Below are 26,656 nucleotides of genomic sequence, written 5' to 3' on the forward strand. Positions count from 1 at the left end.
AAAATATTTATGATTTTTATTCATTTTTAATTTTAAAGTATATCAAAGTAACTTTCAGTAGAAATAATATTTTATTATTATAAAAGTTTTAAATCTAAAAGAAAAAAAATTAAATGAAGAATTTAAAAAGATGTTTAAAAAGAGTATTTTAACAGATACATTTTAAAAAGAGTCGCGAAACTTTTTTTACCATTAGTTGATTTTGAACCAAAATTATATTTACAAGTGTATAAAGTTATTTTTTCACTTTTCAGAAGCTTTTTTAATCGACAGTTTTAATAAAGAATTACTTCTAGCTTAAATATTTATATTGAAAAAAAAAACAACTCCTAATAGCGGATAATGAAACCGCAATGGAAAATTCAATTTACTCTTGTTAGTTTTCTAAAAGCGTAATTTGCAACAAACTGAAAACAAGACGCATGTCAAGTTTTTAATCTAGCGTTTTTTTTTTCCTTTAAAAAAACATTTACAAAGTTTTTGAATGTTTGGTATGCGTAATTGGTGAACTATCGAAATCGAGTAAACCTCTTCAATACAAATAATTAATAATTTATCATGGTGAACGAAAATTTCATGAATTTTTTGTCAGAAAAGAACGTCTTGGGAAATAAAAGGCTTACACTTCATTTCAAAAAAGGGATTTAAAAAAAACGGGGAAAACAAATAAGCTGGAAAAGAGGAAAACAAAGCAATAAAAATTTCGAAGTTAAGGTTACACATTCAAAGTTCTTTAGAATGGAATATATCCTATAGTTATTTATATTTAACCATTTTAATTTTTTTTGTGTTAAAAATGCTTGGTTTCTTAGTTACCCGGAGGATTATATTCGACGAATAGATAAACGTTCCACGTCTATTAGAAAAGAATGTTTTATGTCGAACAGTATAACAAAATTTGCGTCGAAGCGATACGTTTCAAAAACTCGGGTTTGAATACATAATGGGTTGAGTTGTCTTCAAAAAAATCTGAAAAGAGATTATAGTTTGCTTTTTTTTTTTAGTCTCTAAACTTGCTAACAAAAATGGAAAAATGTTTGGATTATTTTCTAATACCTAGAAGCTTTGTTTCACCTGATCATAATTCTCTAAAGGGATTCTGTTTCCCCGGTTATGAAGAACCGGTTATTACTGGCTATTTAAAACCTATTTTGTCTTTCCAAGATAGAGTCATACAATATGCATTGAACTGCAAATAGCATTTCCCCCCTCTTCATGGTGAGATCGCTATTGTTGGCGATTTTCTCGCTTATTAAAAACAGTTTGGTACTTTAAATTTTACAAAATAAGCTTTGAAAAAACTTTCTTGAAACTGTTTGTAATAAGCTTAGAAAACATTTTATGGCGTGGTAGACTATTATATGTTCTTTTTGAGGGCTGAAAACTATGAGAACGTTTATTTGTGGATAATATATTTTAGGTGCATTAAACAAATAGAAATATTTATATAATAAGGCCGAAATGTCATATCCATAATTTATTACATTTTTAAGACATTTATATAATATGTATGAGCATTTCCAGAAATAAGGCCATTCTTTATGAATGAGAAAGAAAAGCTGGATTAGGTATTAAAATTTCGGTTGTATTAAATGTTTATTTCTAACACTATTTCAGCCTATTTTTAGAAAAGTTGAATAATTAACCAAATATTTCATTGATTCAGGTATTTGAATTTGGGTACTTGTTCTTGTTTTATTAAAAGATCCTTGAAATTAATAATTTTTGAATAGTTTTATTTTGAAAAATTATTTTTCGTATGAATTAAAAATAAGGAATTTGTTTTGAAGAAAAATTCAGATGAACTGTTTTTATTTTTTAATTTTAGTTTGTTTTGTTTTGTTAATTTTGTTCGTTGTCATAGTAATCAAAAACAACAAACGTACAATTTTAGTTGTAGAGTATCTGTAACAATATAACTGCATCAATATTTAAATGAATATTTTTTTACTTCAAAGAATTAAAAAAAAACTATCAAAATGCATTATTAAATTTTCGTGAAACATTTCAAGGGTTTATAATTTTAATTTTGAAATGATTTTTAAGAGAGGAAAAATATGAACATGAACATGTTAAAAGACTATGAACATGTTAAAAGAATTAGAATTAAGAAAATTTTTCTTTGATAATGGTCTCTGAAAGAAAAAGTTATTGTCCCTGGAGGCTAAAAAAGTCAATTTTTAGAAAAAATTTGATGGCATTTGTTGCCTAACGCGAGACATAACCACCAATTTAACAAATTTTTGTCAGTTGTATGAAAACGATCAAAATTAATGATTAATTCAATTTTATGGAAATTTTCATGAGCCAAAATAATGCAATGTTTGAGAAACTTCTTAATTACCAAAAAATTAGGTCAGAAATGCTTTCAAATTTCACAAAACAGTGGGTTTTCTTACTAAGAAAAAAAAGGATGGGATGGGAACAAAAAAGTCTAATTCTTTCTAAGTCAAATTCCATTGGCCAACTCGTTAAAATATTTGTTGAATCAAATGTACTGAAATACCTTTATTTTAAAGAGACTTAGACATTTATACCTTCAAAAAAAAACATCTGGCATAAAAAAGTTACGTATTAATTTTTAATTGGGGAAAATTCTAAGAATGTTAAAAATAAATGGACAGGAAATAAAGAGTTCGGTTTATGCAATTCCTACTCACAAACCGTTACCAAAATCAAGGCAGGATCGAAAATTTTTCAGATCTTAAAAAATTCTATCTGGATAATTAGAATTCTATTTATGTATCTTTTAGTAATATGTATAAGTCTTTGTAAGTTACGATACACTAAGTTATGATGAGTGGGATTAAAAGAGTGGGTTCAAAATTACCAGAATGCAGTGAAACTTGCCATGTTTTTTTTTTTTGACTCTATGGGAATAGCTCCTTAATTTTTACAGAAGTGCTTTGGTAATGATTTCCGTAAAATTAACTCTAAAATATGGTTTTATACTATATGATAAAATACGACAAATGTGGTAAAATTTAGTACCATGATACCTTAGTTGATGGCATAAAAACCATTTATTTTGGTGAAATTTATTTTTAAGCTTATTATTTTTTCTAAAATGCGTGATAAAAAGAGCTATAATTTTCGAAACCAGATTTTTCGTCAAACTATTAGTATATGATCGGAAACTAAATGAATTACTAAATGAATAGTTTAAATACCGTATATCTTGTTTTTATTAACCATAATTATGGTGTCATCACCATACGGTACTGTAGTTTTACCATATTTTTTTCTCTGTGCGATGGCCTAAGTAATCTCGGATGACGGTACAGTTTATATGCGAGAATGTAGTTCTTTATACACAGTTATAAGTTTAGTAGATATTTTCTGTTTCTTTCAACGCTCGGTGGACGAGGATGATGATGATAATAATAATAATAATAATAATAATAATAATAATAATAATAATAATAATAATCGGCATTTTTGTTTCTTCTAATAGTAGCTGTATTTTTATTTTCCAACAGTCCCTCCCCAGGTACGCAAATCTTTTATATGTGATGTAATAACAATAATAGAGATTATAAAATATGTAATTTTTTATGCATGACTATGAATTAATCGGTTTTTTATTTCTTCCAATAGTTTGGATTTTATAACAGTCCCTCTCTAGGTACGCAAATCTTTCATATATAATGATTAAACTGTATGTTTTTATAGATTTCTGAATATGATTATTATCTTCTAAACAGAGAATAAAATTGAATTATTGGAACTTAGTGCTAAAAATTTTTAAATATAAAGATATTTCAAATGCTTTGATGATGAAACTTACCTGTGTCTCGGTAACATTTAGCAACTTTGCCATTTCCGCCCTTTCGCTGGAAGAAAGATACTTTTTGATCTCGAACTGCTTTTCCAGTTCGAATATCTGTCTTCCTGTAAAAGTGGTTCGAGCTTTTTTCTTCTTGTTCTTCTCGCTCTCTGGGTCACTGTCCTGCTGTTGCTGGTGAAGTGATGGAGGCTGTGGTTGCTGCTGTTGAGGTCCTGTTGTTGTCGCACACGATGGTTGTGGTGTTACGTTGAGACCTTCCGGTTTTTTTTCTTTCTTTCTTTTTGTGCTGCTTTTCGCAGTTTTAGCTGAAAAATGAAAATTGTTCTTATGTTACTTAAAATGCATTTGTAAATAATTCCATGTTTATTTTTATGACTCGAATTTTTTAAAAAAAAATATAGTTTGTGAATTATTTAGTAAAACGTATCCGGTATGTTTACTACTTGCATAAAATTATGATAAAATGTTGGTTATTTTTACTCAGCATTGAAAAACAATCAAAGATAAAAGGGAAATAAGGAAACAGATTAAGTTAAATAGTTTATATAAAATTTGAATTGAATTTTATTTTCTTCAAATAACAGTTATAACAGAGTTATGCGAAATAATTATTATTAATATATTTTTTTTAAAAATTTTTCACTTCACATTTATCAATTCAATTTGTTTTAACTATATAATCTTTATTATAAAAAGCGTATTTCTTTCTTCATAGTTTTCTTTTCAGGATTCTGCTGAAATGTGATAATTGTTTTACAGATTGAGAAATAAAGTGCAACTTATAGTTATTGGATAATTGGCACATTTTAAAAACAAAGTTTCCGGTCTCAAAACACTTGCAAAATTATTCTATTTTTAAAGACTAAAAAAGCTGCGAAAGCACTTTTTTACACTTAATTTTACTTTATTATTGCGTAATTCTACTTAATTAAACCACAAGGATTTCTTGTTAAGTAATCACCAAAGTTAGATCGATTTGACTTCACGTAAATATAACACAAGCAAGGTAAAAATAAACTGATAAGAGACATGTTACTGTTAAAAATTCTTAAATATCAAAATACTTATAATTCCTATAGGATACAGATTAAAGTTTTTCAAATGTAAAATACTTATTTTTAACATACATAGAGAAAGACAGTGAATATAGATTTATATATTTACTATTTTAAAGACCCAATTGAAAAGTTTACTTGTAAATGGTTTAGGTAAGTTCTTTAACTACGCGGTAAAAAATTTAGTGTATAGTTAACACCGTTTTTGAGACAAAATAATGTCTTTTATAGTGCATTTAATTACATTTTTACTTACTTTTTCACCGTTTCAGTCTTACTCATTTTTTTTGTTGCTTGGTTTACTCATAACATATACGCCGAAGTGCCATTACATTATGACCACCCTCCATCTATAACAATGGACTCGCCCAGGTTTTCAGGGTTTCTCGTCCAGGAACAATGTTTTCATGGGGCACATTAGGACCCATAATCCTCATAGAACAATATCTGACGTCTATAAGCTACTTGAACATAGTTGCAGACCAGGTTCACCCATTAATGGCAACAGTTTTTCCTGCGGGGGATGGCGTTTACCAACAGGATAATGCACCATGTCATAAGGGTCGAATCGTCATGGATTGGTTCGAGGAACATTCCAGTGACTTTCAAGTCATGTCTTGGTCCCCAAATTCGCCTGACCTTAATCCAATGGAGCATTTTCGGTCTCACTTGGAAAACCAAATTCGTTGTGCTACGCTACCCCCTTGCAATGTGAGGGAATTGCAGGACCAGTTGATGAGAGCTTGGTACCAGATATCTCAGACTACCTATCAGCCCCTTGTGGAATCAATGTCACGGCAATGCTAGCAGTTTTGAGGGCTAAAGGTGGTCCTGCATGTTATTAGCAGGGTGGTCATAATGTAATGGCTCTTCTGTGTATTTTCATGAGTATTAAAATTAGTTCAACGGCTTGATTGCAAAGACATTTGGCTTAAAAATAAAGCACATTTTTAGTAATGTATTCGCTTTAATTCTTTAAAACAATTTTCATATTTATAAAAGTTTTGGCACGATGTAACAACAGTTCTGTAATTAAAAATACATTTAGTTTACCTCAACACCAAAAGTTTTTACTGTGTACTTTTTTTAAAAAATATTTGTTATACTCATTTTTCACACTTAGTTTTTTCTTAAAACATCCAGCATTGCTTAATTTTTTTCTGTCTCACCATCCTATCCTCTCACCCGAAATCTGTTGGGATGGAACCTAAATAAAATCTATTTCCATCCAAGTCAAATAACCAATGTGCTGAATGGTTTTTTATTTTATATAATAACCGTCTTTTAACAGCCGACTTAATCCTGACAATCAATATTCAATTCCGTTTCCTTGAAATTTCGAATCCAATCCAGAAGACAAGGGAACCATTGGATTAAGCATTGGGACAAACTATTTTTCAAGGAGGACTTTTTTATGGAAGAAAACTATGAAAACTTCCCACGGTTTGTCCGACGGCAAATTAATTCTTACCCCTGATTCAAATACCATTCAGGAAATTTTTATGTCAGCATTGTGGTCGGTGCGAACTGGGAGCAGAATTCGTATCATCCATTCGGACATGGGACACCTCATTGAAAGGAGAACGCTCAATCCTTTTAGTCACCATGGCTGATGCCGAAATGGTCGTCGAAAAAAAACCCATCTAGCCAAGGAAAGTTATGTAATAATTTTTAATTTGGGAAAATTCTAAGAATCCTAAAAAAAAGTGGACCGGAAATAAGAGGTCAGTCAATGCTATCCCTCTTTACAGGTGTTACCAAAAACAATACTTTACCGGAAAATTTTGGGATTTAAAAATTCTTCATCTAAAAATCTTTTCGGATCTTAAAATATGGAGTATTAAAATTTCTTTTATGCATATGAGTTATTAATATACTTTAGTAAGTTACGTTGCGAAAAAGACTATGGTAACTACACACTGTAAAAATTTCTGAAGGAAATTACGGTATAAAGTACCGGTACATTGGGCGCATTATCCATAAAATTCATTTTACCATAAAATGAATATTTACCTTTAAATATTTAACGTAAGTTTTACAGTAACATTTATTTGATTAGATTGATTCAGCGATTTTTCAGTTAATTATTACTGTAGAAATTACAGTATCAGATTCTTTTGTTCCTGTAAAAATGGATTTTACGGTAAAAAAAAATTCTTCATCCTAAGCATCTTAAGTGCTGGCACTTTTTACCATAATTTGATCTGAAATTTTTTACAGTGCAGTAGGCACTAAGTATAAATAAAAATAATATATCAAAAAGTTTTATGTCAGTAAAATAAACATATAAAGCATCAAAATATTACCTTATCTAAAAATTATCTATCTAAAACAATTCTAAACAAAAATAATTCGTACAATTTTTAAAAAAAATTTAACTCAAAGATTTTATAACAAATAAAACCGATAAGCAAATAATACTTTACCTAAGCAACAAAAAATAACATTTTAATAATTATGGTTTTCTTTAAATAAGTCTGCAGGGTATTTAAACGAATTTCAGATACAGGATTGTTTTGGTAAATTTCTTATAAATTCACTTATGGCTTATTTATTTTCTAAAAATTACTGATGTACGATAGTACTAAAGAAATGCATGAACTTTGCGCAAAAAACTGCAAAAATGAGGAAAAACATTATATCGTTAATTAAATTAATATTTGTATAATTCTCAGCAGAAAACTGTTGCAAAGGATATTCTTTACATCATCAATATTAATGAAAAGTAAAAGTTAAAAGCTTTTAATCCGATGAATTCATAATAACAATTCGTTCTAAAAAAAGCAAAAATAAGCCAACAAAGCATAGGAAAACGAACACTACTAAACTGTAACAAGAACGACAAATAAAATAACGAGTTCGATTTCACAGAAGAAAAAAAAAATAAAGCTTTTCTAATTAACAAACAAGCAGTCATTTATCGCGTTAAATGAAAAGCATCACTCCGAAAAAAGGGTCAAAACACTTTTAATTAAGTTTATCGAAGAAGATAATTATGATATACTTTTTATACCTTTTTAATGATAGAATAACATTTTTTTATGGTTATTCTCTCGTTTAATCGAAGAAAATTATCTGTTCTCGCCTTCGTCTTACGAACTCCTTATCCGAATCAAATATTCCGACAGTTTTGTTTGAGCGTCATTGTCAAGAAATATCGAGAGATTTAACGCAGCTATTTTTTTTCCGGTTGAAAAAGGAAAAATTACGAATTTATAACGACAGTTCTCATATTTGTATAAAATTTAATTTGATATGATTAGCTTGGTTGGGAAAGTATATTTGAACTATTAGTTCCAAATAGTTTTTTTCCGTGGAAAATGTTTTTTTTAAACTCACTGATTAAGCACAGAGATGATGAGTTTCAGCATTTTTATTTTTTGCGTAGGATATAACGATTTAGTTTTTGAGAAATGCTAACTGAATAGGTAAATTTTATTATTAAATATTCAAAGATACAGAATATTTCGCATAATTGTTATATTTTTATTTCCGTATAATTCACCTTCCTTAATTGAGTTTGTCGATATTTTATATCCAGAAAAACTAACTGTATTAGTTTAAATGTATTTATATAAAAGAGTTTACTTAAATATGATTTTGGAGGGTTTACTTCAAATTTATTTAAGACTTTGTAAAAGTAGTTTTTGTAGCAAATCAAGCAAATGGTTTTTCTATTAAACTTAATGTTTAAAAAATAATAAAGAGTGTAAAAATTACTTCTTTGAATCTTACACAAAGCGATATGCCTAAAGTTTATTTTTAATTTGTTTGAATTAAAATTATTCCAAAATATTTTTAAAAATCTAAAAAGGAAACTTCACTACACTAATAAAATTAATCAACAATTAATACTTTTTATTTGCGACAAATAAAATTACTTCAATTTTAAAATTAATAGAATCATTTTTTGGAACCTTAATGTTTTATATTCCATGTACGCAAACACAATCATCAAACAATTGGTTAGATATAAATTCATTTTCAGTAATGATTAATTTTTTTTATATACTAAAACAAGACTTGTACAATACTCTTCGTTTAAAAATATTCCCAAGTATTTTAATAATAAATATTACAATATTTTTTAAATTTCTGTATTTTCTCAAGCTTTAATACGAATTCACCCAGATAGCATTGTAAGGTTGATTTTAATACAGCAGCACCTTTTATCACAAAACCTCAACAAAGTTTATAAATGATTAGCAAATATATCACTCAAGCTTGAAACAATGTTAAATATAACTATGATAGTTTACACTCAATGAGGTTCACTTTGCAGCCTTTTTTATATTAAGTTTGAATCTAAAAAGACCACACATCATTATAAAAAAGGTTACTTTGAAAACCTTAACGTACAAATGGGAAAAAGGTTTAAAACAAGGTTTTCATTAAAAGCTAGGAAATTATATATATATTTAAAAATTTTAAGCGAGCCTTCATTTAATCTTTAAGAAAGTAATATTGGCATTATAACATTTCTGCTTCGCAGAAATAATGATTAACCGCTTAACCTTACTGTTTCATTCTAAAGAAACAGCAAATGCAAAGTTTGACGTACACAGAGAAATTTTTTTTAGTAAAATTAACGTACTGTATGGTAATGACATTTCTGATAAAACTGAGTCCTAGTACATGAAAGTTCGTTCATTAGATCAAAAGATATTCAGGGTGGTTCATTTTCTCGCACACTGTACATCATATGTATATAACAAATATTATATAAATAGGCTGTCAACAGTATTAAACCTCTATAAGGACAACGCTGCAACTTGGAAAAAATCAGTAACTCCTGGTGTATGATATTATTGGATTAGAAATTAGTTTAATTTATAAGTAATAAATAAATCTTTTCCTTTTTCACTCAAAATGAATTCATCCGTTATACGTGAAATCCCCAGTTGATTCACTATGCTCATTAATTTATTCAATAAATCTTCGAAGAATTTTGTAATCCTTTAATAATGATAATGTACCATAATATTAATTACTTTCTATTTATTTTTCCATTCATAAAAAATAGACGTGAATACACATCACTGGATTACCTACATGAAAATGCGATCCAAATGAAATAGAGCGCACTTCGAGCTACGCATTAATAAAGTAACAAACGCTAATAAAGCACAAATAATGGTACAGAAATGATCTAAATATAGCTTGCATCAGCATTTTAGCACAAAAATGCAGAAATTTTTCTGTAAAGATACTGAGAAAAGACCTGGCCTATAAAACCAAAATTATATTATGTCCATGTATGCACACTGTAAAAAATTCCGTATCAAATTACAGTAAAAAGTACCAGCCCTTGGGGTAGCAATGCTTTTTACCGTAAAATCCATTTTTACTGGAACATGCTACGGAACAAAAAAATCTGATATACCGTAATTTTTATAGTAACAATTCCCGTGATATCACGGTATAATATTTTACGATAAAAACGGATTTTACGGGAAAATGGACAAGTGCTTGTACTTTACACCGTAATTTAATCCGAAGATTTTTACAGTGTACCTATATTTGTGCTTCTTTCATGTTATTTTGGCTTCAATCATTAAAATGATAACGGATTAGACACCCAAAGTGCTTATACTTCATACCGTAATTTGATCTGGAAATTTTTACAGTGAAACCTTTGTCGTCTTTATTCACGTTTTTTCATCTTAATCAGTATTAATAAATTGGTAAATTGAGGAAGACATTTCATTTGAAGATTGAGGCTTATTTTGTGTCTTATATTAACGCAGCAATTAGTACTTCCTTTTTTTTTTCAGAAGCAAATAACTTGAAAAAATGAGTAACACGCAAAAAGAACGAAATATAAAATAAGGTCATTGTCTTATTCGACATCTAGCCTTCCAGCAAGGGAATCCCCACGAAGTAAGAAATGAGTCGTCCATCCATAATGATGTTCCCGCAAAGGGAACAGTGGGGGTCCGGTAAGACACCGATTAAACAATTAATATAAGTAATGAATCTAAGGATTAGTGATACTTTATTTCTCAGTTTATTTTATATAAGGAGTGTGCCCAAATTGTACCGAATTTCTTTTTCATCTCATTGCTGGGCTGGGGAAAATAAGTTAGTTCAAAACTACCAGAATATAGTAAAATTTACCGTGTTTCTGGCATTGCGGGAGTAACAAAATACTATATAATAATCTATAAAGGTTGATAATGTTTTTTTATTAATTAACAAAAAATATGGTTTCATAATGTGTGATTAAACTTCGTAAAAGTGGTAAAGATTGATAATTTTTTGATCATGGCATGAAAACCGTCAATTCGGTTAAATTTAATTTTCAGTTTTATTTTTTACCTACGAAAAATGACTTACCGTATATTTTAGCTTTAATTACCACATTTGGGTATAATATGAAAAAAACACAACTACTTCCACTTCGAAAATTTTACTAGGAATAACATTTACCTTTTAGTTTAATTAATAAGCTGAGTTTTAAATATGTTTACTAAATTCATAAACTTAGATAAAACAACAAATCCAAAATTTNTTTTTTTTTTTTTTTTTTTTTTTTTTTTTTTTTTTTTTTTTTTTTTTTTTTTTTTTTTTTTTTTTTTACCAGGTTTGTCAATATCACTTCTCTATGTAAGTATTCGTATTTTTTTCTCCATGTAAGTATTAGCGGTATATCATTTCTCAGTTTATTTAATATAAGGAGTGAATCCAAACTGAAGCGAATTACTTTTTATCTCATTGCAGTTATTCACCAGCATAAAAAAGTTCATCAGATTTTTTTCGCAAAAAACAAATGTAATTTTCTTTACATTTTTTAACAACGAAATAAAAGTGAATTTTCTAGACAACCAAAAATGAAACGAAAAGTTTAGAAATAGTGTTTTTCCATTAATATTATTTAGATTTAAGTTCACATTTTATGTTAACAAATCAATTAATTCAATAAGTTATTTAATGTGAAGTATAAGGAATTAATGTCTTTTGAATTCATGCCTGATATCAATGAATTAATTAATGTAAGCAACTTATTTAGGGATTATTAATTTTCATAACTCTATTTAATATAAGGCAATGGTTCCCAATTTTTTAGGACTAAGGAACCCTAAATGATTGACCTTCTTTCAGCGGAACCCCGACCTTATAAATAAAGTATATAAAGAAAATCTGGAGGGTATTAACCTATAAAAAGACTTTTGTGAAGCAATAAAAGACTTTTGTAATTTTTTACAAAAAAAAAAAAAANAAAAAAAAAAAAAAAAAAAAAAAAAAAAAAAAAAAAAAAAAAAAAGAATGCCATCCCTTTTTCATTGCTATTTTACTTCAAATAATTCCATAAAGGCAACAGAAATATTAAATATATAACGGATAATATGATCTAAATGCAAATACAAGTTTCAAAAATAATTAATGGTTAAAAAGGCAATCTCGGAACCCCTTCAAACCCTTTCAAGGAACTCTTGGGTTCTCTAGGGTTCCACGAAAAACCATTTGGGAACCTCTAATATAAGGCATAAGTTCAAATCGTACCGAATTTTCTCTTTTCCAATATAAATTTGATATACTATTTAGTTTTATGAATAAGGAGTCAACGCCTTTTGAATTCATGCCTGATATCAATGAATCAATTAGTATAAGCAATTTATTTAGGGATCATCAATTTTCCATTACTTAGTTTATTTAAAATAAGGAGTGAGACCCATTCGTACCGAATATCCTTTTTTGCCAATATTAATTTGATATACTATTTAAGAAAGCTCAACAATGATAAATTCTCCTGTGTGGTAACACTTAATGATTTAGTGCAGTGGCTAGGTTAAGATTAAAGGACAAGGCAGTAAACCTTAAACATCAAATTTGTGAACAAGCAGAATGGTGGCGAACACCCTTACCAGACTCAGAACACGCCACCTGAGAGGAATAAAAATTCAAAAAGATGGAATTACAAAGTACCTGCATAGCAGAAATTATGGCCCTGACTCAGAACTGACACCTGAGTACCTTTCCTCCTGTCCTGCCATTTTGGTCATCTTACAACAGATTGGTTATTATTTATTTGGACATTTTCCTTTATTTGGACATTTGCCTTGATATAGTAAAAGCAGTGTATTGGACGTTCGGTCCTATATAATGTCGTATTGATTTATTTCCTATATTCATAGCAGGACAGCCAGCAAACCATGCTATTTTAGTCGAAGAATAAGAAATCCATTACTTTTGAATTCATGCTTGATGTCAATGGATCAATTAATATAAGCAATGTGTTTAGGGATCACTAATTTTTTATTATTCAGTTCATTTAATATAAGGAGTGAGTCCGAGTTGTACCGAATTCTCTTTATTTCTAATAGCAGTTGTTCAAAAGTATAAAAAAAAAATATTGCAATTATTCTCAAAAACAAGTTTATTCATTCATTTTTTTCTTTTTTAATTTTTCTGCAACAACTTAAAACGAATGACTTTTCTTGACAAGCTGAAAAGGAAAAGCAGAAATTTAAGAAGTCTAATTCTTAAATAAAAGAGTGTGCAAAGCTCATTTCGTTAAACACGCTTCATTTGAAATGCAGCACATTATAACCTATCAAATCATGTTTACCCGACCACATTAAATAATCAACAATCGAAAATAGCAGGGGGAAAATTCTACAAATATTTCAAAGCTCAACTATTTTAGTTCCAAGTAAAAAGCTACCCAGTCCCGTTTCTCCCCCCTTTTCTCTCTCTCCCACCCACACTCTTTTCTCTATTCGATTGTCAGTCACTCTTATTTACTCACTTCTCCCCCTCCCCTTCTTATTCGAACGTTTTCGAAATCCGTCTCCCAACTCGCTTTCTCCTTCCCTTCGCCGAATTAAAAGCGTCGCCAGTCGCACAAACAACGAGCCGTACAACTGATGACTCTTTAAAGCGAACTCTTTAAAACTTCCTCAACGACCCTTCAAAATCATGGCATGACAGTAAGTAAGACGGAAGATGAGGATGGAAAGAAAAGAGAGCAAGAAAGAAAGAAAGAGTCAGAGGAAAACAGGATTTTCATGAAACTGCTGCCAAGACGCTACTCGCTTGATAAATGATCATCGCCGTAGAAGCGGGCAATGGCGAAAATATATAAAGCATTAAGTGGGTACAGGCGGTGTATTTTCTATTTTAGATTCGCCTTTCAACAGCTGTTGGTTGGAGAACTGAATAATTGTCGTTCCGGGCATATTTCATGCTCTGAGGTTTTCGTTGACGAAGTAGAAGGGATTTCTTCATTACATGTTGTACTTTTCAACGACTTTATTTCCCCCTTTGATTTATTTTCCCATTTTTACTTAACAGCAATTGCGGTCTCAAGTGTAAATAACAAACATTTTTCTAAAATACCTTCTCTAATGGAAAATAACTCGCTTAACAGATATCATTTAATGCATTAAAATCTGGGAATATGCAACGCTTAATTTGGTTCTTATTCATGTAAACAGTGAAGGTTTATAACATAATGATAGCATTAAATACCACCTATTTTCAAAACACTAGTTGTATAGGAAAGTAACACGCTTAGATAACACTGAGAAACAATTTTTATATGTTGCATTTATACAAATACTTAACAGATATCATTTAAAGCATTAAAATCTTGCAATATGCAACGCTTAATTTGGTTCTTATTCATGTAAATAGTGAAGATGTATAATATAATGATAGTATTAAATACCACCTATTTCCTAAACACTAGTTGTATAGGAAAGTAACACGCTTAGATAACACTGAGAAAAATTTTTTATATGTTGCATTTATACAAATACTTAACAGGTATCATTTAATGCATTAAAATCTTGCAATATGCAACGCTTAATTTGATTCTTATTCATGTAAATAGTGAAGGTGGATAATATAATGATAGCATTAAATCCCACCTATTTCCTAAACACTAGTTGTATAGGAAAGTAACACGCTTAGATAACACTGAGGAACAATTTCTATATGTTGCATTTATACAAATACTTAACAGATATCATTTAATGCATTAAAATCTTTCAATATGCAACGCTTAATTTGGTTCTTATTCATGTAAATAGTGAAGGTCTATAACATTATGATAGCATTAAATGCTACATATTTTATAACACTAGTTGTATAGGAAAGTAAAACGTTTGGAAAACACTGAGAAACAATTTTTATATGTTGCATTTATACAAATACTTGATCTTGCCTGATTTCCAATCCAAAATTAGTTTTGCTCCTAAAGCTACATTTTTTAAATGACATTTTTAATCTATTTTTCGCCAAATTGTACAAGTTTAAGAACATAACAGGGGGCACGTTAAATGTTGCGACGAACTTCTAGGGGGAGCTAGAGCATATGCGGCTAGAGGCGCTACCCTATTATGAATTGTTCAGAAGCACACAAAGAAACATTTCATAATAGGAAGTACCCCTAGCGACGCATGATGACAATATCGAGCATAAGCACTCCAATTCAATTTTTTTTTTTTGTTGATGTGTCCTAACTTTCCTAGAAATTTTTCGCTGCATTTACGCAACTCCCTGTTACACATATGTTTATACTTGTAAGTTTCGTCAAAAAATAGACTAAAAATGTCATTAAACATATCCGTAGCTTGGAGAGAGAAACTGATTGCAGATTTGAAATCGACGATGTAAAAATATCCAAGACCCGTTGAAAACTCTTATCTAACAGAAAAAATCCTCCAGTGTAATTATTGAAACACTAAAATATTACGCAAATGCTCTAAAATATTGTATTTCTAATGTACAGTACGAAAAAAAGAAAAGAAAAAAAGAACTACAATGAATAACCTTTGATTTAATGGTCGGATCTTCACGTTTTAGGCTCAATTTTTATGATTCGAGGGGGTGATCACAAATATGCTAACTAAACATTGCAGACGATATTTTAAGTTACGACATAAAACCCAAAAACGTACTTTCTCTGAACTTACTCAAAATATAGGGGGTAGTCGCAGTCTGAGAAGGGGAAGATGGTCCCCATAGTATGGTCAGGAGAGCGTTCGAAAGATTGGACCCCTCATTGTTAATTTTACTTTTTGCGTATTTTGCAATATATCTCGAACTTTTTAAGCGAATTTCAAATCTTCACACACAATTATAAAATTCATTTATCCAAAGATTATACAATTATAAAATTTATTTATCCAAAGATTATACAATTATAAAATTTATTTATCCATGCAAAAAATAAATTTTAGTAAATATTTATTATTTTTTTATTATTATATTAAATAATAATCGAGAAGATTTTGAATAGCAAGGTATACAATTTTTTACATAATTTTAAGGCATGCAATTTTACATGGCGAAATTCGAAATTTGAGCGAAATCGGTTGAATAGTTCCTGAGAAATCAAATTTTGAAAAAGTATATTTGAAATTAGATTTCTCAGCAACCATTCAACCGATTTCACTCTAATCATGTATTTTACCATGCAAAATTACATACCTTAAAATGGCGTGAAAAATTGTATACCTTACAATTCAACAACGTTTTACATCATATTTCGTTTTAAAGATTAAATTTTAATAAGTTTCGCAGCAAAAAAAAAAAAAAAAAATGTTCAGAAAATCTTCATTCATCTTCTCCGGATAGGTTTTAGCCATCTTCGAAACTCTCATTTCATGTCTCCCTGTTCTTGGCTGACGTTTCCCAATTTGTTTTCAACAAATAGCTAATGTTTTTCAGATTTTTTTCGCCAAAAACAAGCTTTTGAACGATGACCGTTAAGTCAAATGATATTCAATTTATGTAATAATTTGAATTAAAAGACTAGATTTAAAAATAAAGTGTTTAAGAAATAATCGAAGATTTTTCTAAGAGGTATTATTTTTTTGCGTGGATTTGTTGGACTAGAAATATATTTTCTTTCTTAAATATTCATAGATTTCTTAGTGTCGAAATAGAGATACTTCATTTACGTTACACTATAGGTTCCCAGTTGGCTATATGCGACTGTCTGGGAAACATTCTAGGGGATGATCCGAAGACTTGTCATCACAATTTCTATCCTTTGCAGGGGGGATTGCTCCATTGACGAGTTCAATGAAACCAAGTACGCGTCAAATTGTTCCGACTTTTTAAACATAGACAGCCATTCGACTACCGAATTATTGAACAATCCAATTCTTATCGATCATGTGACCTTATAAGTCTTTATCTAATTATAATATTTTCTATCAATATTTCAAATATCTTCGTAAAAGTAAAGCAAACCGCAGCAAAATTAAATTTTTAACCTTTAACAAAGTTTGATAAATCATTTTCAGAAGCTTAGGAATAACTTTCTTATGGATCCTGTTTCAACCAATAAGGAATTTTTTTCAGAAAAAAAGTATCATCAAAACTACCAGAATATAGTAGTTTATGGTAGTAAACATTTAAGTGCTTCCAGCTCTATGGGAACACCAAAAAACTTGGTAATTTTTACCGAAGCGCTTTGGTAATGATTTTGGTAGGGTTAGCAAAAAATATTGTTTTATTATATGTGATAAAATTTGATAAATCTGCTTAAATATGGTTATGTTGTCATGATGCCCCAGAAGCATGGCATTAAAGCCATCTATTGGGTCTTAATATTTTTTACTAAATGTGTGGTTATAAGAGCTGTAATTTTAAATATCAGAATTTCTGGAAAACCACTACCATACGAAAGGAAAAATTATAAAAATGGTTTAAATGCTGTATCTTTTTTATTATTATTAAATGAAACCAAAATTACGCTTTTCGCTTTTTTTTTTCTTCTATTTTTACTAGAAATGTGATTCCTATACAGCACGGTAATTTTATCAGATTTTTTTTTCTTCCGTGCATTATAAACATAAGTTCTTTTTATGAAAATATTTTTTTAAGAGAAAATACTTTTTCTCACATAAATAATTTCAGGAAGAACCATCTCCTTTAGCTTGCAAACCATTTGAACCTTTAACTCTTCACATGCGGTAGCGATTTAAGCTGTTTGAATGATTCCAACGTTCTATTCTGACCCCACGTCATAGAACCATAGATATATTAGTCCCTGCATAGAACTCAGCCATTGACACAAAGAAACATCTCGTTTTCCCTTGTTTTTATTTTTTATCATTACCACAGAAAGTTTTTATAGTTATCACAAAAAAAAAAGGGTTCATACTATACACAATACATTCGACGCAAATAGTCTATTGCATTCTAACAAGCGCAAACATTTCAGAAATGCATTAATGCAAAATGCATGATGGAAAATTAATTTAAAAAGAGAAACTTTTTAAAAGTATTTAAGATTGTATTTATGATTTAAAAAAAATTATGGTCTTACAATGATCCCTCCTTAATGCGTGTATTAACAGTCCCATAATAAAACATAAAACGTTTCATTTTAAAATAATTTGTTGAGCTTCATTAAATTCCGCTTAATAATATTTATCCATTTCCCAAAATGCGTTAAATAACTTTTGGAAAACTAATTTATGCTAAAACGGCAGGGAATCGTTTTCGTGGAAAACTGATGATGGAAATGATATAGTCCCATAATTCAAGGGTGTTTATTTGCTGTAATATCGTCTAAGAGGCACTTGTAACAGGATTGACGTTATTATCACTAAAAAGTTGCAATAAAACACGCTCGAATGCTTTAAGCGTTTTCGAATGTCTGTCGCTTTTCTCTTTGTAAGTAATCAGACATCGCAGATTGCTTTTTCCCCCCGTGCTTCATTGTTGTACACATTCACAAATAATTTCACGAAAGATTAGCCATAAAAGAGGGAAATAATATCCGTTAAGATGACGATCTCAAAAGTTGTGGACTGGAAAAGAGAAAAAAAAATTATTCCGAACAGAAAAACTTAAACAAGAAAAGCGAAAATAAAATTACGATTTTTTTTCCCTCAAGAGAAAAAAACTTTTCAAAAAAAAAAAAATAATAATGATAAAAAAAAAAAGAGAAAAAGTTCGCCTGCAGTCGAAAACGACAAACGAACACGAAGTACAAAAAATTACTTTAAGGATTTGTACATTTAACCTGCTAGGTTATCAATTCCTATTCTGGCAACGCGTAAGGTAGCTTGTTCACGCCATCGTTTTAAGCAGACGACTTTTTTCGCCACACTTTTCTCCCCCCTTCGCCATTCTCCCCTTCGTCTTTATTCTTTTGTGAAGCCAATGAAGGATAAAAGAGAAAGAAATGGCGAAAAAATAATAATAAAAAGGATTTGGACTGAATCATTTTGCTGAAAGTTCTCTTCGTCTAAATGTTACTTTATGGGCCACTGCTTCACAAACTGTCTCTGATTGGTTGAAGCTTAAATAGCCTCGGCAGTGGGATTTTATTTAATGCTCGACCAATTGGATGTTAATGTCCTTTTTTCTTTAGTTTCGGCTTTTTTTTCAACTTTCATTTTTTTTATTATCTTTACGAAAGACACAAAATATTTTTGTCTTGTTTCATAGTCATAATTTTTTTCCTCCGCATGTTTACCTTTCGAATAGAATTTTTTCTTCTTCTCCCTTTCTACTTGGAATCAAAAGGGTTTGTGACACGTCATTTGTTTCTAAATTGTTCTCAATTTAAATGGATGTTTTGATATTTGCGTTTCTTTTGTAAGAAAGAGTTTCTTCCACGGAAAAACTTGAGTAAATGGAAATCATGTTTCTTCATTTTTTCTTTTAGAAATATTTAAGAAACTTATTTACGGCAGTTGAAAAACTTTAACCGTATTTTATATATCATGCATCATTAAACATGAGATTTTATATATCGTGATTATTTTTATATCAGATTTGGAATCTGTTTCCCCGAATATAAAACGTTTAATATAGATTTCTTAGAAAACGCTACCACTTTTGAGAAGAATAAATATTTTGAAACCTCCAAACTTTATAATCGTTTCCTAATAATACATATAATTTTTTTTTGAAACTCACATATGAATGATAATAAAAGTAACTTATTTCCAAAATGTCTATTTTATTCCATTTTCGTAGTTTTATTGTAGAATAAAAATTTATTTTCCAAACTTTTTAGAGCTTTCAAAAATTAACATGATATGCTTTGTTTTATTCAACAACAAGAATTAAATTCGAAAATTTTGAATAATTTTTTCACAATGCTATGTTTCTTTCCCCAACTACTAAGCATTATTTTTTTAATAGAATAAGAGATATCGGACACTTTTTGTTATATGCAACAGGCATTTTTTGTTCTATGCGACAAATACTTTCTATCATATATAATCTATTATATTACATATGACAAAAAAACTATAAATTTGCATTTTTTATCACACGTAATAGTCACTTTTAGTTAAGACACTTGTGGCATATAATATGCACTTTTGACCATGTATAACTGAATCTTTTTATCATGAGTAAGAGAAACATTTTTATCATATGTAAAATGCATTTTCATGGTAAAAATTAACGCATAACAAATGTATATAAGTTGTGTTCAATTTGAAAGCTAATTTGAGTCAATTTTTATAACGTTAGGCAGTGGCAGTGATCGATTTTACCTAGTGTAAGGAGACGTAGAACACGACTGAATGAAACTNTTCGAAAAATATTTGGTATTGCAGTTATTTTTTTCCAAAAGCAAACAAGATGAAATAAATTCGAAACATATTTTGAAAATTTGTTATATCCATAAAAATCGTTTGCATGCAATTTTTTTCTTCTTCCTCATTTAAAATTATTATACTTTAATGAAGAAGGATGTATCAAGATTCTGAATTTTGTAAAATCTATTTTGTAGAAATCGTTTGGATATTCTGGAAAATTTAAAATCGAATTTTAAGACATGTAAATAATAAAAGAAAAGTTTTTTTTTTCTAAAATAAATTTTAACGTTTAGCGACAAACGGTCGTAAGTCGTGACATATAAATAAAATCTCTGATATAGAACATTTACGACTCAAGCAATTTCAAGTGATATAATGCCCTTTTTTTTTCCTAAGTAAAAATCTGCTGTCGATGTTATTTTTAAACATTTTAATAATAAGAAAAAAAAATACAATTAAAGATCACAACAGTTGCTGACAATTAAAAATGTAGTCTCGTAGCGGGGAAGGAAAACAACATTTAACGGCCTTTTAGCAGAGTACTAATTCAGATCCAATGAAGATTTCAAAGAGTTCTTGTTCCTCAGCCAAAATGCTCAACATTCCGCTCTCGTAAATAATCTTAGAAAACTGTGTTCGAGGGACCAGAAAATAAATCCAGTTCCGCCGAAGTCTGGTATTAAAAAAAATGTCTTTAGCACAAATAGCGGTAGATCTTCAAAATACCGAGGATGAATTGCAAACTTATTTTTAGCAGCGACTTATCTTCTTTCTCGCAGCTGTTATCTTTTCTTAAAGCATGTCAATGGATCTTGATACAAACGCTCCTATAGCGTTGTTGGGTGCAAGTGCCACATTGATGGATGCATGGCGCTTTCACTCCTCTTTAGATCCTTGGAAGATATGTCACATCTTGCAGATTTTTCTTACTTTTCTATTAAATGTGCCATTTTGTCACATATATATATTGCGATTTTAATATTTCACTAAAAAATAAAGAGAAATATTACGCTGTGTGTCATCGATTTATTTTAACACCTTTTTACTTACCTCCTTGTCGTAGCTATCTGTGGGGAGCAAGTTTCGCAATCAATATATCAACTACTTCGCAGTTCAAGTTTCATCTGGGATTCTTGTGTCTTGCAACTCCTCTTTTCCTAGGAAGATTTGTCACGTCTCTAAGATTTTTCTTGCTTTTTTATTAAATGAGCCATTTTGTCCTACATATTTTTTTTGGTTTTAATATTTCACTTAAAAATAAATAGAAATATAGTGCTGTAGATCATCGATTTAGTTCAGAACCTTTTTACTCAACGCCTTGTCGTGCCTATTTGTGAGGCGCAAACCTTGCAATCAATATATCAACTTCCAGTTCGAATTCCAATCGGACTTCCATGGCGGATACCATTGCAAGATTTAATCGTTTTCCTGCTGCTACGAGTAGAATTTTTATCCATTTTGCGAGTATGTTATAACGTTGAACTTGCCTTAACTTTGTGCCTCTGTTTGGGAGGATTTGATAATCTGATTTTGATAATTTTTCAATGACAATTTCTACCACAATCCGACTAGCTGAAGATGCAACTGAAGCTCTATGTCGGATGCAAGTTTTAATCGATTTCTGATTACTACCAGTAGAATTTTTTGACATGTTACGCTGCATTACTTACTTTGCATTGGTATTTCTTATTGAGGAAAATAAATCCGATAGTCAAATTTTGGACCACTTCCCCACTCAAATTTTAATTTTTGCTTCAATGCCCCATATGAACCCAATTTTTAATTGTTTTCTTACCACTACAAATAAAATGCAACGCTATTTTGTTGGTTTTTTGCTTTACTTGACTCACTTCCATGTCCAACTGAGAGGGGAATATTTTGCCATAAGCATTTCGTCCACTTTCCGATTAGTTAGGTGTTAAAATGAAACTAAGATTGGTGTCGAATTCTAACACAAGTTTGAATTGTTTTTGAATAGAATTTTTAGAAACATTACGAATATGTTACCATGTTGTACTTTCACCGTTTTTGTATCTCTTTTTGTGGGAAGCAAATATCAGAAATTAAATTTTTGACCACTTTAATTTTCAAATGTCAATTTAACCTTCCATGTAGAATTCAAGTACAACTTTTAATTGTCTTCTTACCGCTACAAGATAAACGTATTGTCATTTTATTAATTTCATATTTTAATTGACAGACTTTCATGTCTAATAGGAAGGGATAAATATTTTAATAAAAATTTTGACCACTTTTTGACTAACTTAAGAGTTAACATGCAACTGAAGTTCTGTGTCGGGTTCAAGTTTCAATTGTTTTGAGATCTCAGTAAGTAAAATTTATAGTCTTTTGCGAACCACCAAGTTAAGTTTAACTTGTTTTCATGTCTGGTTATGAAGCGTAAATCTTGCAATGAAATTTTTTCCCATTTTTCGAATAGTTGCAGAGCATAAATTTAAACTCAAGCCTTGTGTTCGGCAACAAGACTTATTTCTATTGCACCAGACTTGTCTCAATTGTACCAGAATTTATTACATTTTGCCACTAGTCAAAGCGTTGTCCACTATCTGGTTAACATTATTACTGATTGACAGACAATTTTTATTGGCATTAGTATCGCTAATGTGTTGAGGAATTCACTTCAAAAATGAGATTAGAAAATAATCCGAGTTCAGAAGCTTGACCGCTTAAGTTATTTCGTCTTAAATAATGTTATTTTTTACAAGTTAGTTTAGTTAATCGAATTTGTGGCTTTGAATGAAATGCTATAAAGTATTGTTTTTAATTAAACGCACTACCGTATGTGTTTTCAATTTAAAAATATACGGCTAAATACTTGTCGGTTAAATAAGTAGGGTTTTTGATTCTATTATTTTTTTTCCAAAATGGAGCACCTAATTTAAAGTGATTTTTCATAAGCAATTTAAATATGTCAGTAAAAATATATTATTTAAAATTTCTTGATCTAGTTTCTCCATTTTTGCCAACTTTATAGAGAGTATGTTTCATCCATAAGAATCATAGTTCTATAAATACAAGTTCAGATCGATGGATGAGCTATTGATGAAAATATGTTCTAAGTTTAAGCGAGTCTTGTAGCACTTTGCGATACCAAAGTTCTGAGGCTTTATCCTCTGACCAGGCTAGGTTGACTCATCCTTTCATCCCTTCAGAGTACCCAACATGCTTGGGGACTAAACACTGGGGCCACTGACCAACCAACCTCAACATCTGCTGCTACATCCCAGAGCCCAAGGTCAAGAAAACTGGGATGATTGGATTGGAATAGAAAACTGGATTGAGCTAATAACGGCTGAATATAAAATGGTTTACCACATGTGGTTATAACGGATCATCGCTTAGAATGCTTTGATAAACTAAATATCCAGTTTTTATTTTTAAAACTCATATCAAAATTTTAGATTCAGGAAATTCATTATTGTAGTTGTTAAGATCTTTCACTTTGCTGTACAAGCAAAAGCCTATGTCAGAGTTTGTTATTGTTCCTAAAATGCGCTCCAAAAGTCAAATAAACTTTTAAAAAAATGTAGTTACAATTAGAAAAATTTAAGATATATACCATATTTTCAGAAAAACAAATTCATTATTATTTGCTTTAAGACATCGATATATGAGCTAATCATGAGCTAATAACTTCAAAATATAAAATAGTTTACCAAGTGGCTATAACGGACCATCTTTTAGAGTGCTTTGATAAACTAAGTATCCAGTTTTTATTTTTAAAATTCATACAAAAAGTTTAGGTACAGAATTTTATTCTAGTTAAGATCTTTAATTTTGCTGATTAAGCGAACGCAATTGTTAGTGTTTGCTATTGCTACTAAAATGCGTTCTTAAAGTAATCTTTTAAAATTGCATAGTTACAATTAGAAAGATTTTCTAAGATGTATACCATATTTTCGAAAGAATTCATTAATATTTGCTCCTAAAATATGATGAATGCGATAATAACGGCCAAATATATAATAGTTTACCATGTGGTTACAACGAATCATATTTCAGGGTGCTTTGATAAACTGAATATTTATTTTTTATTATTAAAACTCACACTAAAATTTTAGATTCAGGAAATACTTTACTGTAGTTGTTAGATCTTTATACTTTGCTGAACAAGCGAAAGCCGATGTCAGTGTTCATTTCTAAAATGCGTTCTTAAAGTCTAATCTCTTAAAATAATGTAGTTACAATTAGAAAGATTTAAAAAACATACCATATTCTCATAAAAACAAATTCATTTTTATTTGCTTTAAGACATCGATATATGAGCTGATAATGAGCTAATAACGGCAAAATATAAAATAGTTTACCAATTGGCAGCAGCGGATCATATTTTAGAATGCCTTGGCAAACTAAATATCTAGTTTTTATTTTTTAAACTCATTCTAAAATTTCAGATTCAGGAAATACTTTACTGTAGTTGTTAAGATCTTTATATTTTGCTGAACAAGCGAAAGCCGATGTCAGTGTTTGTTATTGCTTCTAAAATGCGTTCCAAAAGTCATATAATCTTTTAAAGCAGTGTGGCTACAATTAGAAAGAGGATGTTTAAATCAGTAAGTTGTCAGTTGTTCAGCGTACATCTACAATAAAAAGGTAGCATCTCAGCAGCCATTCTATAGGATGCTTTTTTTTTCATTTCGTTTATGCCCTTCAAGGTGTCAGCTGTAAGCAGAATTTTCAACTGGAGGGGGATAGAAGAAGAAAAAGAAGATGGAGAAAAAAAAAAGAAGATACTTTTTTTTCTTCTCCTTAGCGTCGGGTGAGATCTATGAGGTTTTAAGGGACTGTCAATCTTGGAGTGATGAAAACAGCTCGTAAAGTTTAAGAGAATTCGGTTACAGTGAGATTAAACTTATATTTAGTATCACTTCGCGAAGGTGATATTTACAATCCCTTATACTCCAAGGCTAAAAGGATGAATCTGGAATAGACTGAAATAGAGCAGTTTATGTTTTATTTGATTCATTTTATGAACGAAATCGCGTGTTGAATTAGATATTTTTATGCGATTGAATTTTCAGGTTTCAGTTCGCTTTTCAGTACGCCAAAAAAAGCGAACTGAATCATTTAAGAATAAAATTTGTTTTTATTTTATGATAAATGTATTATTGCTTCATTGTTTATTGTTCATCCTTGTTTTATAAAGTAATTCACGGCATTGCTTATTGTTTTCAAAAACTTATCTATTTAAAAACAATCTCAGAACATATAGTAAATAACAAGATATGTTAAATAGCAAATAAGTAATGATAACCCCAGATAAATTTGTTTGTTTTATTGATAAAATTTTATTAAAAAACGTATTTTTAAAGCGAATGATTCTATAAGTATTAATTAATTCTTAATAAATATTTTCACAAACCAATAAGTGCTCATAGAAATTATAGTAAATAGCAGGAAATATTCTAATAAATAAGCTGTCTCCAATACTATTGCTTAATTTTATTTAATTTAATTTATAGAAAATAAATAATTGTGTTAGGAGTAATATTAAAACAGTGTTATAATTGAATTTTAGTACTTTGAAATGCCAAATTCAAATAAATTATTTAAACATATTTTTTTTTCTAATTTATGATATATGTGCATTATAGCTTTGTGTCTGCATTCATTTCATGTTTGTTTAAATAACTAAAGGCATAGTTATTAAAGCACCCGAGAGTTTTTTACAGAGGCTGTAAGCCGATTATAACTAAAATATTTTTTAAACATTTTCTATATAAAATTAAACTCTGAAATTTTTCTTTATATAGCCGTTTGAGTTTTGTTTCTATGTCAAATAGAGCATAAGTTAAGACGATTTAAACTGAAAACTGTGCCTTTTTGTTCTTTTTATCAAAACTAATTTTTCAGTTATATTCCATCAATCTAAAGTTAAAAATGCGAACGCAGTGGAAAATTTTCTTAACTTCAGCCACAAAACCAAAACAAAAATTTGCAATGAACTTAAATATTATGGAAATTGAACTTCTTCCAACTAAATAGTATAATTAAAGTAAATATATTCTATAATTTTAAATAAAGAAAAAATATTTAGTTTTTTAATGACCTATTACAGTTAGACAGCCATTTTGATAAAACTAAAACCAACAAAATTTATTTTTTAATAAATCCACCAATTGTTGAATCATCACATGATTCATTTTAACATTTTATGATAAATCCCCCATTTTCATTTTCTGTAGGCGTTCTTCTTAATCTATGTGTAACATGTTCATTTTGTTATTCAGAAGTAGGTTTAAACAACAAAAAAAAAAACAAAAAAAAACAGA

At 29.4% G+C, this 26,656-nt stretch overlaps 1 protein-coding gene across 1 annotated transcript in view; it reads right to left on the bottom strand.

Moving 5' to 3' along the window:
• Positions 1-26,656, bottom strand: part of LOC107457290 (homeobox protein NK7.1) — a 109,406-nt gene that overhangs the window by 25,705 nt on the left and 57,045 nt on the right. Inside the window, exon 2 of the mRNA XM_016075428.3 lies at positions 3,788-4,092. Within this exon, the coding sequence (XP_015930914.2) occupies positions 3,788-4,092 (305 nt within the window). The remainder of the gene's footprint in view (positions 1-3,787; positions 4,093-26,656) is intronic.

This window comes from Parasteatoda tepidariorum, chromosome 2, assembly GCF_043381705.1.
Source record: "Parasteatoda tepidariorum isolate YZ-2023 chromosome 2, CAS_Ptep_4.0, whole genome shotgun sequence".
Classification (NCBI taxonomy): Eukaryota; Metazoa; Arthropoda; class Arachnida; order Araneae; family Theridiidae; genus Parasteatoda; species Parasteatoda tepidariorum.